Source organism: Papaver somniferum, chromosome 3 (genome assembly GCF_003573695.1).
Source record: "Papaver somniferum cultivar HN1 chromosome 3, ASM357369v1, whole genome shotgun sequence".
Classification (NCBI taxonomy): domain Eukaryota; kingdom Viridiplantae; phylum Streptophyta; class Magnoliopsida; order Ranunculales; family Papaveraceae; genus Papaver; species Papaver somniferum.
This window is the reverse complement of record NC_039360.1, coordinates 129,243,077-129,258,815: the sequence shown is the minus strand read 5'-3', so window position 1 is coordinate 129,258,815 and position 15,739 is coordinate 129,243,077. Positions and strand designations below refer to the sequence as shown.

At 37.5% G+C, this 15,739-nt stretch overlaps 3 protein-coding genes across 3 annotated transcripts; 1 reads left to right on the top strand and 2 right to left on the bottom strand.

The window, feature by feature from the left end:
• Window positions 1–1,971: 1,971 nt before the first annotated feature.
• On the bottom strand, window positions 1,972–5,471 carry LOC113357351 (peroxiredoxin-2F, mitochondrial-like). Its single transcript, XM_026600729.1, has 5 exons — window positions 5,175–5,471; window positions 5,044–5,073; window positions 4,790–4,948; window positions 3,018–3,112; window positions 1,972–2,327 (listed from the first exon to the last, which is right to left on the bottom strand). Exons 1-5 carry the CDS (start codon window positions 5,373–5,375, stop codon window positions 2,222–2,224), a joined length of 591 nt encoding a protein of 196 aa, XP_026456514.1. The 5' UTR covers window positions 5,376–5,471; the 3' UTR covers window positions 1,972–2,221.
• Window positions 5,472–6,172: 701 nt separating this feature from the next.
• On the bottom strand, window positions 6,173–9,159 carry LOC113357350 (amidase 1-like). Its single transcript, XM_026600728.1, has 9 exons — window positions 9,015–9,159; window positions 8,753–8,905; window positions 8,272–8,396; window positions 7,838–7,963; window positions 7,580–7,762; window positions 7,326–7,470; window positions 7,073–7,241; window positions 6,703–6,837; window positions 6,173–6,583 (listed from the first exon to the last, which is right to left on the bottom strand). Exons 1-9 carry the CDS (start codon window positions 9,128–9,130, stop codon window positions 6,434–6,436), a joined length of 1,302 nt encoding a protein of 433 aa, XP_026456513.1. The 5' UTR covers window positions 9,131–9,159; the 3' UTR covers window positions 6,173–6,433.
• Window positions 9,160–9,335: 176 nt separating this feature from the next.
• Window positions 9,336–13,723, top strand: LOC113357349 (protoheme IX farnesyltransferase, mitochondrial-like). The gene is made up of 7 exons (XM_026600727.1): window positions 9,336–9,830; window positions 10,678–10,807; window positions 11,011–11,148; window positions 11,260–11,393; window positions 11,823–11,948; window positions 12,269–12,372; window positions 13,060–13,723. The coding sequence occupies exons 1-7, from the start codon at window positions 9,439–9,441 to the stop codon at window positions 13,437–13,439; spliced, it is 1,404 nt and encodes a 467-aa protein (XP_026456512.1). The 5' UTR covers window positions 9,336–9,438; the 3' UTR covers window positions 13,440–13,723.
• Window positions 13,724–15,739: the final 2,016 nt, after the last annotated feature.

Below are 15,739 nucleotides of genomic sequence, written 5' to 3'. Positions count from 1 at the left end.
ATTTAAAATCTAAAATTTTACATGTTTCAAGAAAAGCGATACTTTCGCCCGTTTCAGAAAAAGGGATATTTTCGCGCTGTTTCAGAAAAAAGTGATATTTTGCTCCGTTGTAGAAAAAGTGACACTTTAGCCCCGTTTCAGAAAAAGTGATACTTCCCCCGTTTCAGAAAAAGTGATACTTTCACGCCGTTTCAGAAAAAGTGATATTTTCGCCCCGTTTCAGAAAAAGTGATACTTTCGCATGCTTCAGAAAAAGTGATACTTTCGCGCCGTTTCAGAAAAAGTGATATTTTTGCTCCATTTCAGAAAAAGTGATTTTTTCCATGTTTCAGAAAAAGTGATATTTTTGCCCTGTTTCAGAAAAAGTGAAATTTTTGCCCCGTTTCAGAAAAAGTGATATTTTCGTTCTGTTTCAGAATAAGTTATGTTTTTGCCCCGTTTCAGAAAAAGTGATCTTTGCCCTGTTTCAGAAAAGGTGATTTTTTTTTTCCGTTTCAGAAAAAGTGATACTTTCGCCCGTTTCAGATAAAGTGATACTTTCGCCCGTTTCAGATAAAGTGATATTTTTGATCCGTTTCAGAAAAAGTGATATTTTTACCCCGTTTCAGAAAAAAGTTATACTTTCGCTCCGTTTCAGAAAAAGTGAACATCTTTAGTTGCATTTTCTAATACATTTTTTTCCTTTTGGAATTTTTGAACATCTTTGGTTGTAATGGATATTCATGGATTTTTTTGAATATTATAAGGGTAAAATGAGAAATATATAAAATTGGCTACACAATATAGAGTTGTTAGATAGTGGTCAAACAAACATGATTTTAAGAGAGATTATATAGTGATATTTATATAGATATAGAGGTAAACCTCTATATAGAACCCTCTACCTATATAGAGGAAAAAACAAACGTGTTGTTAGGCTTTCTAAGCTTTAGACAACACAGTGTTTAGCATTTAATTTTGCAACTTGCTTTCGCTAGCTTTCCTAAGAAAATTCAATCAGGAAGACTGCAACTTAAAGGTTGAACCCTGATATCTACGCCAACTTTAAACAGGCATGAGGCATATGTTTTTCTAACAAGGACCACATCACTGGGCAGGCCTGGCATAATAGCAGGGTACTGTGTTCAGTCGACAACAATTACCAATTGCTGAAACACAACTATTTTGTTACATAGACACCAAACCATTGCTGTAACTATTTCAGTACCTAGTTTCTAAATCAACCTTACCAACCGTTCTTCAGTAACAAAAACAAAAAAAGAATACAAATACCCAAATCCATGTCAGATATATCAATTAAACATATCGCTAGCCCATATCGCTTCAATCGAAAATAAGGTCCCCAAGGACCCCCAAACATAAAATATAAACGACACTTTTCCCTCTTACACAATTGACCCCGCCGCATTGAAGGTTGATTGTTTGTTTGCACCCAATAATAACTCAATCTCAAACAAAAAAGACTCTGACAATATAATATATTAATCAAAGATAACAAGAGAATCCACTATGATTTGGTTTCTGAGGTTGACACCACCTTTTAAGCTTATTCGAGCTTAGAGTTGGAGATTGAAGAGACAAAATGAAAGTCCCATATCAAGACTGCAACGCTAATCCAAATTTAACCAATAACTAGAACACAGTATATAGGGGGGCTGTATCACACATACAAGCCCTGGGGAAATGAGAGACACGAAAACCTGGACCAGATTCCACCCACACATTGCAACGTGAAAATTAGTATGAATAAAACAAACCCAGACATCATGTAGTGACAAAGACATTAGAGCTGGACCGAAGGTCCAAAAGAGAAGCTTTTGATGCTTACAACTTGCAACCATTCAAACTACATCTGCTTGTATTATTCCTTACTAAGTCAGCATTCAATATGTCTCATCGTCGTAACAGACATTCAAGATTCATTTAATTAGCTCTACCCACCATATAAGAAAGAGTAAAATAATATAGGCAGAAAAATATAAACTCACAGAAGGAGGGCATTTAATATCAACAAAGAAAATATAATTCAGCTTTCTCAAGTCGTACTGTTCAAAGACATCTAAACCTTGGAGGGTTTATAATAGCAGGAGTCACAGGAGTCGGGACATAACTCAAAACAAACAACTGCATAACTTTACACTCCATAGATAAAGATATTTTTTATTGACATTAGGTTCTTTTACTCCAGAGAAGAAAACTAATGTACTGTGGAAAAAAGGGTTCAGATCTGACCTAATATTACTTCTCCACCAGATACCTTGAAGTCAGATGGTACTTCCTCTACGTTCAGAACCTTGACTTTTCCATCTTCGACATATGCTGACCATCTGCAGAACAATGATAACAACCATCCATAAGAGGTGCATTATTTCGTAGAAGTTTAGGTCTTGACTTGGAATAAGGGTGTTAGGTAACAAATTGAATAATCATTCCCAATGATATTTTGGGGAACCAAAAGTACTGCTTCTTTGAAAGTTAGGTTTGTAATTAGTTTTGACTTAGCAAAATAAAATATAGGTTTGTAATTAGTTAGCAAGTTAAACAAGTTAGTTTGGTACATAATTACAATAAAAGCAAAGTACATGTTGAAGACTTGGTGGTGGTTATGAATTATGTTGTTAGGGAGGGGATGGTGGAGAAGAGAGACGATGGACAGGGGCCGTGAGATGATTGTAAGTAGCAACCTCATGGCTGATGGTGATGGTGTGCAATGGAAAGGTGGTGGTGTAACAGGACCCGCAGTAGAATGGTAGGTCAGGAGGTGTGGTCATGGTGAATAGGGGAGGTGGCCACATGGGTTCGGAGATCTCTATATTTTGCAGTGCCAGTATTAGAGTATTTGAGATAGTTTTAATGGCATGGTTAATATAGTACCACATGGTGGCTACTACTGTGAGTTCATTGTAGGGTAAGATGGTCATTCTAGGTGGTGAGGTAAGGCAGGTCTGCGTCATGTAGCAAGAGATTACAAGAAATAGAAAGAGACAGAAAACAACAGATGTAGACTAGAAGCATACCTCTGGGAGCGATGACCAAGCAAAGCAGCACATAGATCTTTCTCCAAGTTCAAGCTCTTGTGGAAGCTCCCATCGAAGTCGCCATAGAATTCAATCTAAAGCAAAAAAAAAAGTTAAGGATGTTAAATCTGTTGATTTGCGTTTATCAAGAAAATGATAATAATAACATCAAAAAAATAATAATCTGCAAAGTTATCTAAACAAACTATATATGTTACTATGTGCGTGAAGATTTTCAGCAAATAGTTAATACATCAAAACTATCCACAGAACAACTAACAATTAAGCATTCTTGGTCTTCACGTTACCATCACTGTTGAGCTAGAAATTCAAACAGCAAAGGGTATGTTTCTTAGCGAGATCTTTCACTTTGTTCCAGTGTAGGGTAATTTTCTTATACTTGAACACTAGTGTAAAGTCCAAGCAAGCATGCTTAAGAATCAAAATTTGCACATATTGGTTATCGTTCATTCTTCCTCGCGCTACTATAATTGTTACTTGTCCTTAACATAGATATAAAGAAACATTGCCAAAGAGGCAATACATATCCACAGAATACTGTACAGCTTTGTTTTAGTGCCATCCACAAGACTTTGTATTGATCATTACAGTGTACCTAGAGAATGTAACCCCAGAACTATGTCACAACCAGCACTAAATAGTCAAAAGACCACTGACCCTGATACTTGGTGCCATATATGTACAATGGATGAATTAAATGGAATCCAAATAGTATTGATTACAGCCGGGAGCCTAAAGATTGCCTGTCAAAATAGTAGCACACTAACTGATTCTATTATCAAGCTGACCCTGAAAAAATGCAGATGGCCAGTCAAGGTAGTAGGGAAGTACGTGATAATAGAATCAAATTGGTCTTGAACTTATACAGGATATTCCAACAAAATTTCCATTGCTGGTCTCTCTAAAATTCTTCATTATTTTTGTACAAGTTATGTATTAAACCTTTTGTATCAATCACGTCTAGTTTTCAGCTACATAAATCTTTTGGCCTGTCAATTACATTGCTCAAGAGAAGTCTCTCTTTAAATAAATCAACATCAATGAAGGGATGGTGTATCTATCACACAAACTAGTTCTTGTTCCGCAGGACTGGACTTACTAACCCGGGACCATTGGTAGTAGATCGCTGGTGTGTCGTACTTTATGCCTAGATAAATCTTGAATTGTCAGACAAAACAAGGAGTGTCTACACATGTCTTGTAATGCGTTGAGTAAGTTAGTTCTGAAAATGTTATACATGGTTGGTTGTAGCCAGTGAGCTTACTATTGAAGAAATCTCTAAATAATCTTAGAGTATATCCAGTTAGTTAAAGACCATCCTCAACATAGGTTTGTGTACCTTTAGTTGTAAACCAAACAAGAAGAGTAATTTGGCAGTTTGAGTTTTAGTGATCACGGTTCACTACCTAATACAATAAAGTGTAGGAGCTGTGAACAAGCAAACACAATGGTCATAAATCTACAAAATGTTAATATTGTTTCCTCAAGCATATTGTCTATGGTATCAGATCTTCAAATCGTCAACATATAGTGTTTGGCAGGCAAGAAAAGTTGTTCAAATACTGACGCATATAGCACTCAAGTCACCTATAATTACCATACTGAACAAACCTGATCCTTAGATTAGAAGGGTTAGACTAAACTGTTCACCAATTGAGCGTATCTCTAAAAGAGTTTACGTCATAGTATTTAGTTAGTGAACAGATAAAATGGCAAGAAAAATGATTGCATAAGATAAAATGAGGACTTACAGCATCTTTGGCACCAAGCTTGTCTGCCCATCCATTCATAACATATGGATCATTGACAGCAACACAAATCACAGAATCAATTCCTTTTGCTTTAAACTTATCAATGTTCTTCTTGTAACTAGGTACATGTTGTGCTGAACAAACACCAGTAAATGCACCCTACAAAAACAAATACAAAGATTTAACAAAACCCCTTTTATAGATCATCAAACAACAGCGATTTCCAATAAATTGGGGCATATAATTGAACTTACAGGAAGCCCAAAAATGACAACTTTCTTGTCCTGCAAAAATGAAATAAATTAAGACCCGAGTCAAAACCGATTCAGAAGAAAAAAACGAAACCCAAATAGGGATGGAGTTTAGAGAGACCAGAAATACAAACCTTGAAGATGTCTTTGATAGGAGTTGTACAGAACTTAGATGAAACACCTTCATCCCATGTTCGAGCTTTTTGTAGAGAAACATCAGAGATTGTCGAAACCAGATCAGTTCCTACAGTTACTGATGATGATGCGAATGCCCTTGTACCTAAAACCCTGATTCCATTCACTACCATTGATCTCTTCAACATCGCAGAAGCCATTGTTGTAATCTCCTTCTCTAGAGCCGACTCTTTCTTTCTTTTCTCTGTGCAGTAGTGGTTCTCACTTTTCTCCTTTCAATATTTTACCGAGAATTGAGCTACCTACTCCTAAGTGTAGGGTTGGGAACCTTAAATGATTACACGCGTCACGGAATACAGATCTTTGACCGCTGATATTTAACCAACTCCTACGATCCTAGGATTAATAGGATAAAGCCACCAGGAATGTTTTAGCAGTAGGTTAATCTAATAAAAAAACCCTAACCGGACAAGTCCGTGCGTATGGGTTATATGATATCCGACCAATTCATAAACCGACTATACTAGTTTCCGACCAAAAAATTCGGATAAAATTATTTTTAATTTGATCTCTATAGTGTTGCACCTCCAAATATTTGGCACTTCTTGATTCACATTGTACTTCATCAAAACTAGTGCAATTTTTCTGTCACGTGAAGCGGTGGTCGTGATATCAGTAGCGTGATGAGAATCGAGTCGGCAGCACAGATAGTGGCGAAGTTGCATCTAATGTGATTTGGAACTCCATATGGGGAAGCATGCTGAGATGGAGTGGATATAGCAGGCCTTGTTGCCTTGTTTTAAGGATATATGGCGGTAATCGTGGAAAAGTTGGGAAAAGACGTCGAACAACTTGGAGAGCTTGCAATTCAGACCCAGTAATAGTCATTCCTACGCATTGGAATAAGTTTGTCTTTTGACAAGATATAGACAGGAAATAAAATTTAGCTGGCCAAGCCTAGGCCGAGTAATAACCGGTATAAAAAATTATATAAACATACTGCAGAAAATTATATCGAATGTATATTTAGATCAACTATTTTACTTCATAGTACAGACTATAAGCAGTTAAGAACAGGATGGGTAGCTAGGTATAATTTGCTGGAACTAAAAGAGGAAACAAATATTGTGTCTTCACCGTTTTATTTCCAATTAATACTACTAGTTGTTTCAGTAATATACAACATGATGAGAAAGGCCGTCTATCTTATTATATGACTTGCAGTTAATAGTACATGTTATACAGGGTTTTGACCCTGCTAACCAGATTTCTCAGCAATTTCAACTTGTTCCTTGAGAGTACCATAAAGGGTTTCAACTAAATTCAGAAGAAACCCATCTGCTCCATGTTTTGCGATCAAAGAAATAGACACTGGAAGGTTGTCATATCTTCCAAGTGGTAGGCTCACCTGTAATATATAACCAAATTAGTAATAATCCCACCAGAAAACAGTAACATATAGGAAATGGCTAACGATCTGAATATGAAATATGATCATTTTTATGATGATGATGCGAGACAAATTACCTGGCAAAACCCAGACACTCCAGCAATAGACAGCAAGCTAAAAGCTCTAACCCGAAAAGTTTCCAGTGTACCCCCTTCAGTTAGTAGTTTAGGAGGAGGTCCAGGAACTGTAGGGATCACAAGGACCCCAGAATCCTAACGAAGAATGTTAGGAGAGGCATTAAGAAGATTGGAGAAAACATGATACTAGGAGTCTAGGAGACAATTAGTCGTGCAGAACAACTGTATCCGAAGATTAAGAACAAAATGGGTGATTTGGTATCCCAACGCTATAGCAAAGACAACTAATGACTTGAAATTTGAGGGGTGCGATGGTATGAACACTATAACAACAAAAGAATGAGGCGGGTCTTTGTGTTTAACGGGTTACCTCAAGAAGTGCAGTAAGAGCTCCATGAATTTCAGATTTCACCAAGTGACAGGGTTCGATGTTGTCATCTGTTGACCGCATGGCCTCCCAAACACGTTCTGATATTCCAGGGCCTAAGTGAGGCTTGACATTGGTTACCCAGTCTTTGTGGTTATTTTTGAACTCAAACCTAAGGTTCGAAATTAAAATTTTAAAGGGACTCAATATTTAGGATATATGCGACTATATTTGTACGCCAAACATATGTCCCTACCTCTGAAGAGACCTCATGGCAGCTGAAAGTGCTATCAAAGATGGTATATATCCTTGGTGTTTGTTACTTTTATCCATAAATTGTTCCAAACTTGGAACTCTCTCTTCAACATATTCACCTAGATTTTTATGCTGCAAAACATGGGCTGCCAGGTAGAAGTTACAAAATGGCATTATTAGGAACTTCATCAAATATAAGCAAGATGTGATAACTCCTAGTGGAAAGCCGTAGTACATATAAAACGAATGACTTACACCCAAATAACTTCTTAACGGATCCAATTACGGTTTCAGTAAGTCGATTACTTGGGATATTCAGAAGCTGAAAACAGTCATCAGGAATAACAAAATGACTAGGTCGAACAGGTGCAACATCAGGTAACTGCAGTATTACCCGTCCCACACGGTTTAATATTTTAGGATCCCTAGCAAACCATCCTGAAAAAGAAAATTCACCAGGTAAACTATAAATGTAATGTTTAAAGAGTTTGATGACCAATTTTAATTACTTACCGACGGTATCAAAGCTTTGTGCCATTGGAATAACACCATCTTTGGAAACAACTCCATGTGAAGGTCGAAACCCCAAAATTCCACAATATGATGCAGGTACTCTTACACTACCTCCTGTATCAGTACCTAATTCAAGAAATATATAAGAAAAAGGTCTTCAAATTTTGCGGTGCAACAGATTAAAAAATTAAAATTGGAGTGGTTAACAACAAAAAGCCACAGGTAAAGATCACCCATTCATTTCTCATTACATATAACTTGAACGGAATAGTTGAAACCAATCAAAGACACCAAGAATTTAAAACTACATTCAGCTGCACTTAAACAACTGAATTAAACATCTACTCTAGGCAATGTGGGATATTACAATGTCATACTGTATTACCATGTACAAAATGTATATAATGTTCTTTACATTGATAAGAATAGGTTACCTAATGAAAAATCCACTAGCTCAGCAGCAACAGCCACGGCAGAACCACTGGAAGATCCTCCAGGTACCCGATCTCGAGCACATGGGTTAATGGGTGTTCCATAATGTACGTTTTCTCCATTTATACTGCAAAAGTTGATAAAATTTGTTCAAAAGAAAGACACTCAAAGTAATCGTATTATTGAAGTTACTAAATCTCCTAGAGTAAGTGATAAACATCTGTATAAACTGCGTCTAATAGTTTATAATCTACCCAAAAGACTTATAAGGTTTCACAGGTGTAGCCAAGAAGCTATACTGCATGGCCGGAGGATTACATCTAGCACAGCCATATATGACCCCAGGCGATCAGACTTTCTTCTGGGGCCTAATCCTAGTTCATAAGTAAATTCCCCAGACTCATCCTCAATTTCATGAATTAAATTATCACGATTCCACAATCCATAGACATAATATCAAACAAGTTGAGTTCATTTTTGGACCTGTAAGCCATCTCATCCATGACAGTTGTACCAACACATGTAGCACCACCTGACAAGAGACTCAAAACCGCCGGAGCTGTTGATGTTGCAACTGAATGAGTTCTTATCCAGTCCGGATTACCAAACCCAGTAACATATCCTTCCACATCAAATCTATGTTAAACAAAAACAAAAATGAATTTCAGAAAAAATGAAACAAAACCCATGACTGTTATAGCAATTGAATGAGAAATTCTGAATAAGAAGTGTCAATTGAAAGTACATTTCTTTGACAGCGAAAGTTAAACCATTTAAAGGAAGGGTCTGCGGAGATGGAGTCGGTGAAGGACGTATGAGGAATTTCTGCGTGAAAGCACCAAATTCTAAGCTTTTATCCATTTCTAGTTCGGAGTTCCGGAGCAGTGGGAGTGGAGTAAGAGATAAACTGTCTAGAATGTGTAGATAAACGGATGTATAAATGATGACTAGGCTTCGACCCAGACCGATTTAACCGAGTTCTCAGGTATGGATAGAGTTTCCCGAGTTAAGGGTAAAAATGGTCATTTAGATTGAGCTGTTGTATATGCCCCCTCTCCCTCTGTAGGCCTGTATACACACCGGACCGATCATTTACCTGGTAGAAAATGGTTTTTCTGATTCTGATTAATCTTCTCATGTTTTAGGTTCAGGGTTCAGAGAGAGTAACCATGTGGAGAAGGAATTCCCTATCATCAAAACTTCTCTATCTATCAAACCGTAATCATAATCATAATTTTCAATACCCAGATTCTCTTCTTCGTTCTGCAGTGATTTTCAACGGTTACGGAGTTCGAGCAGGGGTTTCGCAGACTCAACTTCACTCATCTAGTGGAGAATTTCCGGTCTATTCTTCTAATTCATTGAAATCAGGGCTCCATAAATCTGATGCAACTAGAGCTTTAAGGCTTTTATCTTCGTCATCAGCAACAGCAGCAGATGTTGTTGGACCTTCTGTAGCTGCTACAGCTACTACTGCAACCTTGATAAAAGCTGGAGATGTTGCTGAGGTGGTTAGACATTATGGGCGTTGCTATTGGGAATTATCTAAAGCTCGGCTCAGGTTGGGAATTAAAAAAATGTTTGATTTTTGAGATGAATTTAGGGTTCATTTTAAGATTCCAGATTAGGTAATTTGTTTGATTGATACTGGTTGTGATCTGTATAGATTTTCATCTGAATTTTGGACTTGGATCTTACTTTAGAGTAGTAAATCGATCAAACTCATAGAGTTAGTGGAGCAATACATTCCCCCATTTCCCTACTAGATTTTCATTTGAATTTCTTCTGTTAAAAAAGAAGTCAAATTTGGTTTTAATTCAATGGCCTGTATACATGTTGATAGCTTATATTACAATAACTAAGGTAAATATAGAAACTAGGTTGGTGATAAACAAGTGCAACCCAATCAGTGGTTTCACGGCAGCTTCTCTTATTATTCCGTTCAGGCTAAAGAATGTCCTCAAAAAACAATTACCGTTAACTGGGAAGATATGAGTCTCATTTTTATATTGCACGTATTGGAAATGAGAAACAAAAGTTTTACACCGTTCTAGTTTCGTGAAGATTAGAACCAAAAGTGAAGGAGTATGAGTCAAAGAGCCATAACCAATCAGCCTTAAGATGTAAGTGGATGTGTTTCGATGAAAACATAAGTTGAAGTACGAATTGGGACAGCATACTTTTTGGTGTATTTCGAGTCTATGATTGGAGAGTTTTGGTTCATTTTTTAGTCTATAATTGGAGAGTTTTCTGAAGGTTGGTGGAGTTCATGTCATTTGCTGGCTTACAGAATTATTACGTGTTTTTAAGTTTCGTTTGTAATGATATATTTGCACAAATGCATTGATGAAAGTTATCTTGTTGTTATATTTGAGGAACTAATTACGGTTTTTGCATTTTCGTTGTAGCATGCTGGTTGTGGCAACTTCTGGGGCAGGGTTTGTTCTGGGAAGTGGTGGTGCAATTGATATAGCTGGACTTTGCTTGACCTGTACCGCTACCATGATGGTTGCAGCATCTGCAAACTCCTTGAATCAGGTTAGTATTTGAACTATGTAAGGTTTATCATATCTCCACCCCTCAATTGAGTAGCTAGTTCTCACATTATTGCCATTCAGGCAATCTTCTCTTACAATTATCAGCTGTATTTTGTCTCAGCTTGAACTTTTTGCACTGTGCTCTGAAGTTTATGTGATTAAACTCAAGGAATATCTTGCTAAATTTGTCATCGTAAAAAATAGGTATTTGAAATAAAAAATGATGCCAAAATGAAGAGAACGGCAAGAAGGCCGCTACCTTCTGGGCGAATTAGCCTGCCTCATGCCACCATGTGGGCAACTACTATCGGGGTAACAGGCACAGCTTTATTGGCATGCAAGGTACACTAATTTTGTTGTTTGTTTATATACTTTAGATTAACCCCTTTGTTAATTTCCCTTTACCCGAAGGTAAAATATGTTATGAATTCTTCCATGGCAAGGTTGTTGCAGGCAAATATGCTGACAGCAGGGCTCGCAGCCTCGACTCTTGGTCTTTATGCATTTGTATATACTCCCCTAAAGCAAATACATCCAGTGAATACATGGGTTGGAGCTGTTGTTGGTGCTATTCCTCCACTCCTTGGGTAACTACTTTCTGGGTTTAAGCAAGCCTTCATGAACACAATCCTGCTCTAAGTTGAAATGGATTTTTCTTTGTAAATAGGTTCCTTAGGTTAAGAATACCTTCTCTCACCAAGTTGTATAAAACTTAAATTTCATATGCTGTATGAATTGTGGTCTGTCGCTAGACCTGATAGGAGTTATGAGTTCCTTCTCTTATATACTGGGTAATTCTAAAAAGAAAATTAATTTATCTGATCTGTCCACAATCTTACCCGGGATCTTCGTTGCGTTTAACAAAAGTTGCATAATGTAGGGACATCCATATCTGGGATGATAGTAGGCTATAAATTGACCCCGTTACTAATCTTTATGTCATTTTGCTCATAGTGGTTTAAATTTTTCATCTTCTGCCTTGTTGCTTGCTCACGTCATTTTCGTTTGTTTTTCAGGTGGACAGCAGCTGCAGGTCACGTCTCACTTGACGCGATGATTCTTCCAGCTGCCTTATACTTTTGGCAGTTACCCCATTTTATGGCTCTCGCATACTTGTGCCGCAATGATTACGCCACTGGGGGGTATTCATTCTTGTTTTCCTTGAAACTTCAATATAATAGTTATATACCGTAGTGCATCTATTAGTAGTAACGAAATGATTCAGTTGGAATATATTCACATGTGATCTTTAGATATACCTAACTTGTACATGTGAGTATTCCAAATGGTTGGGTTCCTGAATATAGTTGCCGGGGTTATAGTGGGTGCAATGCTGCTACTCATGCATGTTGCATCACATGTTGGTTGAAAGATCAAATATGTGAAAGTCCGAGTCTTATGTAGTCAACAGTTCAGTTATTTTACCTTATCATATTCTGGTATTTGCTTTTGTGTTATTCAGGTTTAAGATGATATCTCTTGCCGATCCTTCTGGATGGAAAACTTCTTGGGTATCTTTAAGGAATTGCCTGTATCTTCTTCCATTGGGGTACTTAGCCTATGATTGTGAGTTCTAATGCCCACTGTACAACACATTTAAATTCATCAGTTAATCATGTTATATTCCGAAGTTTTTTTTTGTTTTTTTTGCTGTTATAGTCTTTCTATTCATTTTCCCTGCAAAGGACACCTAAGTAGACTTGTTTTGAATCTCTAATCTATATGCACTAGCAGAGTAGGAAGAGTCTTTTGTCAGTTGATTAGCTCAACACCTTATTTCTACTGCCAAAAAAATCACCATACTGCCACGGCAAATAACCATGTTCATAATCACCATCCTTACCATCGTTTCACAATCTGAACTAATGCCACATGTTGACCTGAACACTGCTTCCGCCGTTGACCTCCTGAGTCGCATCAACAGACCATCTCCACACCATTGCCACATGACCATGTCACCCGCTGCACGATGTCGGTATTACTGATCTTGCTTCTACTTAGTAATGCAAAACTATTATTCTTTTGGAGGTTGAACCACTTCCAATTTTGGGTTGTTAAGTGCGGCTTATTTTTGATGTTTTGGTACATGTGGCCCACAATTTGCTGACATTTCTCCTTGGGAATTCTTTAATCAATCTTATGCTTTAGTACTTATTTCTCAACTATTTCTGGGTGCATGATATAATCATTATAAACAAGTTATGTAGATAATTGTTTCCGACTAAGCTTTGTGATGGACAAAAACTTGTGCAGCGGGAGTTACTAGTGGCTGGTTTTGTCTTGAATCGACTCTGCTTACTCTGTTTATGACTGCTGGTGCCGTTATGTTTGTTCGAGACCGCACTGCAAAAAATGCAAGGAGGATGTTTCATGGGAGCCTTTTGTATCTTCCCATTTTTATGTCTGGAATGCTGTTCCACCGTGTCACTGAAAATCAGCAAACGCTTACGGCAACCACACCAGGTTTATTTACCAGTGAAACCCAAGCGCAACATGGTGAAGATGATCAACACATTGTAATGCAACGGAAGGGTTCATCTATTGGCATCCAGTCACGTGCACCGGTCGCATATGCTTCTATTGCTCCATTCCCTTTCTTGCCTGTTCCTATTTATGCTGATTCTGAATTATGAGTCAATTTTAAAGCATATTCTGCTTGATGCAGGAAAAAACAACCAATTTTTTTTTCTTTCTGTAGTCAGAGCCCAGTATGGAAGTTTTCTTTAATTTATACACAGACTAGAGTCCTTTCTTACTAAGAAGGGTACCTGTAAAATAAATTCAAATTTTTGTTTTCTTTTTTGATCATTTTGTTGTAATATCTAATAAGCACAAATCAGAATTCTCAAGTTTCAACTTATATTTTGAGTTGATTAAAGCATAAAAACTAAAGAATTTTCATGATTTGTGTTGTAAATTCTACATTTGGCTGGCTTGCATATATTGATGCCATGATATATACTGCATACGATCTACCATTTATCCCGAGCGTTATGTTTTGGAGTCGCAGCCAGTTGCTGCACGACCTTGCATTGAGGCTGTGATACCTGCAAGTGTATATAGCCCGTATAGGATACCAGCCTTAAATAAATGGCACAGATTATGAGTCCATTATACGTTTACGTTTGCACACCATTGACCATTGGTGCCTAGTCGACTCCGATGAAGCATTTGAGCAAGTTGTTAATTTCAGAGTTAAGTTAGTTGGCCAAGTTTACCACCTACAGTATATACTTAACTGACACGTATAAGTTGAGCAGTCCATGATCCATGAATCCTAGCCAAATTCAAAGCTGCCAAGGGGTTACCGAAAAAAGATGGTGAAAATCTATATACATCAACTTGCCAACAGTTTACCAAATACCAAAGAAAAACGAAACAAGAAAACAAAAAACACACTCATCAGCAGTAATTATCCAAATTTGAATCAGCAAGTTACTGACTTTGTTATGATTATTTAACTCGTTTTTAGAAGACTCACTGTTCAAAGTCTTTGATGTGGTTTGGCTATATAATGCTGATCTTTATCCCCTAGTTTCACAGCATTCTTTTACACCTTTGCACAAAAAAAAGTATCAATGGCAGATGAAGATTGTATCAAATGTATCGGTGGACTTATCACCTCTACGATACTTGCTTTCTTTTTCCTACGCATTGGTCCATCGGATCCCAAATTTTCTATCGAGAGATTGTACGTTCCTTCACTGGATGTACACTCGCACAATATCCAAACCATCAACGCCAACACCGTATCGTTCCGCATGGCATTTTGGAAACACTATGTCGCTTAAGGATCTTGTTTGTTTGCAGCTGACTCAGCGTCTGGATCTGAGTCAATTTCTGACTCGGGCCGAGTCAGCAGTCAGATTGTTTGTTTTGCATTTTGAGTCAGATCTGACTCGACCTATGACTCAGACATAATCCCTAACTCGGACCCATTTGAGTCAGGTAACAAAATACTCCTGACTCACGGGACCAAACCACTGACTCACGTTTTTTGAGCCAGATGAGTCAGAACTGACTCAAAACAAACATATTGAGTCGGATCCAGATGAGTCAGGTGATTTCACTCAGATCCAGATGACTCAGATCCAGACGACTCAGATGAGTCAGGAGTAAACAAACATAGTGTTACTGTGATGATGTCAATGTGACGGTTTATTACGGCAAGAACTTAAGTTTACCGATTGCTACTACTACTATACCCGAATTTACGATCAACAGGAAAGGGATTTTCTATGATGGTGAGACGATTGAAACTGTTGACGTACCTTGGGAGGATGCTAGATCTGTTGTTTCAAATGGAAGTACAGCTATGTTCCGAGTGAACTTGGTTACGAATATCAGGTATACTACTACTTTTGCAGCGTGTTTTGTTACAGAGTATCTGTCGGGGTTATTTCCGTACACAAGAAGATACGGGATGAGGGTAGGAGCTTATATCGACGTCAATGATCATGGGAAGTCTACTGAGAAAATTAATTGGCTATCCTCTAAGGCTGATCCAGTGCATGTTACCATCTGCGTTACCGTTATATTGTTGCATTGCTGGTTCTTGTTTTTACTATTTCACTTTAATTAATACCGCTGGAATAGTGCTGCTGCATTTATTTGTGTGTATGTTTTTTGTCAACTGCGTGTATTTGTGTTTCTTATTTTTACTTTTTATTTAACTATTGTGATTTTGTTTCCTGTTAATGTATTTCCAAAAATCATTGTAAAAGGCGGAGTGTTGGCATAAATGAAAAATAGGGACTAGTATTTTGCCAAGGGGTAACATCCGTTCACACGATTATAATGACATAATCTTGACATTTTAGCACCATTTTCTCTACCAAATCCAACCGGCAATGAATTTGAAGCTTATTTTTTGGTGACATGTTTTTCTTATAAGTCTCTACACTCCCACCAAAAATGAGAACATTCCGAGATG

What these genes read in the sequence shown, in the direction of transcription:
- LOC113357351 (XM_026600729.1), bottom strand. Translation starts at nt 5,375, where the DNA reads ATGGCTTCTGCGATGTTGAAGAGATCAATGGTAGTGAATGGAATCAGG. An exon ending in TTGTCATTTTTGGGCTTCCT is followed by an intron (nt 4,949 to 5,043) that starts GTAAGTTCAATT and finishes TTGTTTTTGTAG; the next exon opens with GGTGCATTTACTGGTGTTTG. An exon ending in AGCTTGGTGCCAAAGATGCT is followed by an intron (nt 3,113 to 4,789) that starts GTAAGTCCTCAT and finishes TTTTTGCTTTAG; the next exon opens with ATTGAATTCTATGGCGACTT.
- LOC113357350 (XM_026600728.1), bottom strand. Translation starts at nt 9,130, where the DNA reads ATGGATAAAAGCTTAGAATTTGGTGCTTTCACGCAGAAATTCCTCATA. An exon ending in ATGGATGAGATGGCTTACAG is followed by an intron (nt 8,397 to 8,752) that starts GTCCAAAAATGA and finishes CAACTTTTGCAG; the next exon opens with TATAAATGGAGAAAACGTAC. An exon ending in GCCATGAGGTCTCTTCAGAG is followed by an intron (nt 7,242 to 7,325) that starts GTAGGGACATAT and finishes TTCGAACCTTAG; the next exon opens with GTTTGAGTTCAAAAATAACC.
- LOC113357349 (XM_026600727.1), top strand. Translation starts at nt 9,439, where the DNA reads ATGTGGAGAAGGAATTCCCTATCATCAAAACTTCTCTATCTATCAAAC. An exon ending in CAGCTTTATTGGCATGCAAG is followed by an intron (nt 11,149 to 11,259) that starts GTACACTAATTT and finishes AGGTTGTTGCAG; the next exon opens with GCAAATATGCTGACAGCAGG. An exon ending in AATGATTACGCCACTGGGGG is followed by an intron (nt 11,949 to 12,268) that starts GTATTCATTCTT and finishes TGTGTTATTCAG; the next exon opens with GTTTAAGATGATATCTCTTG.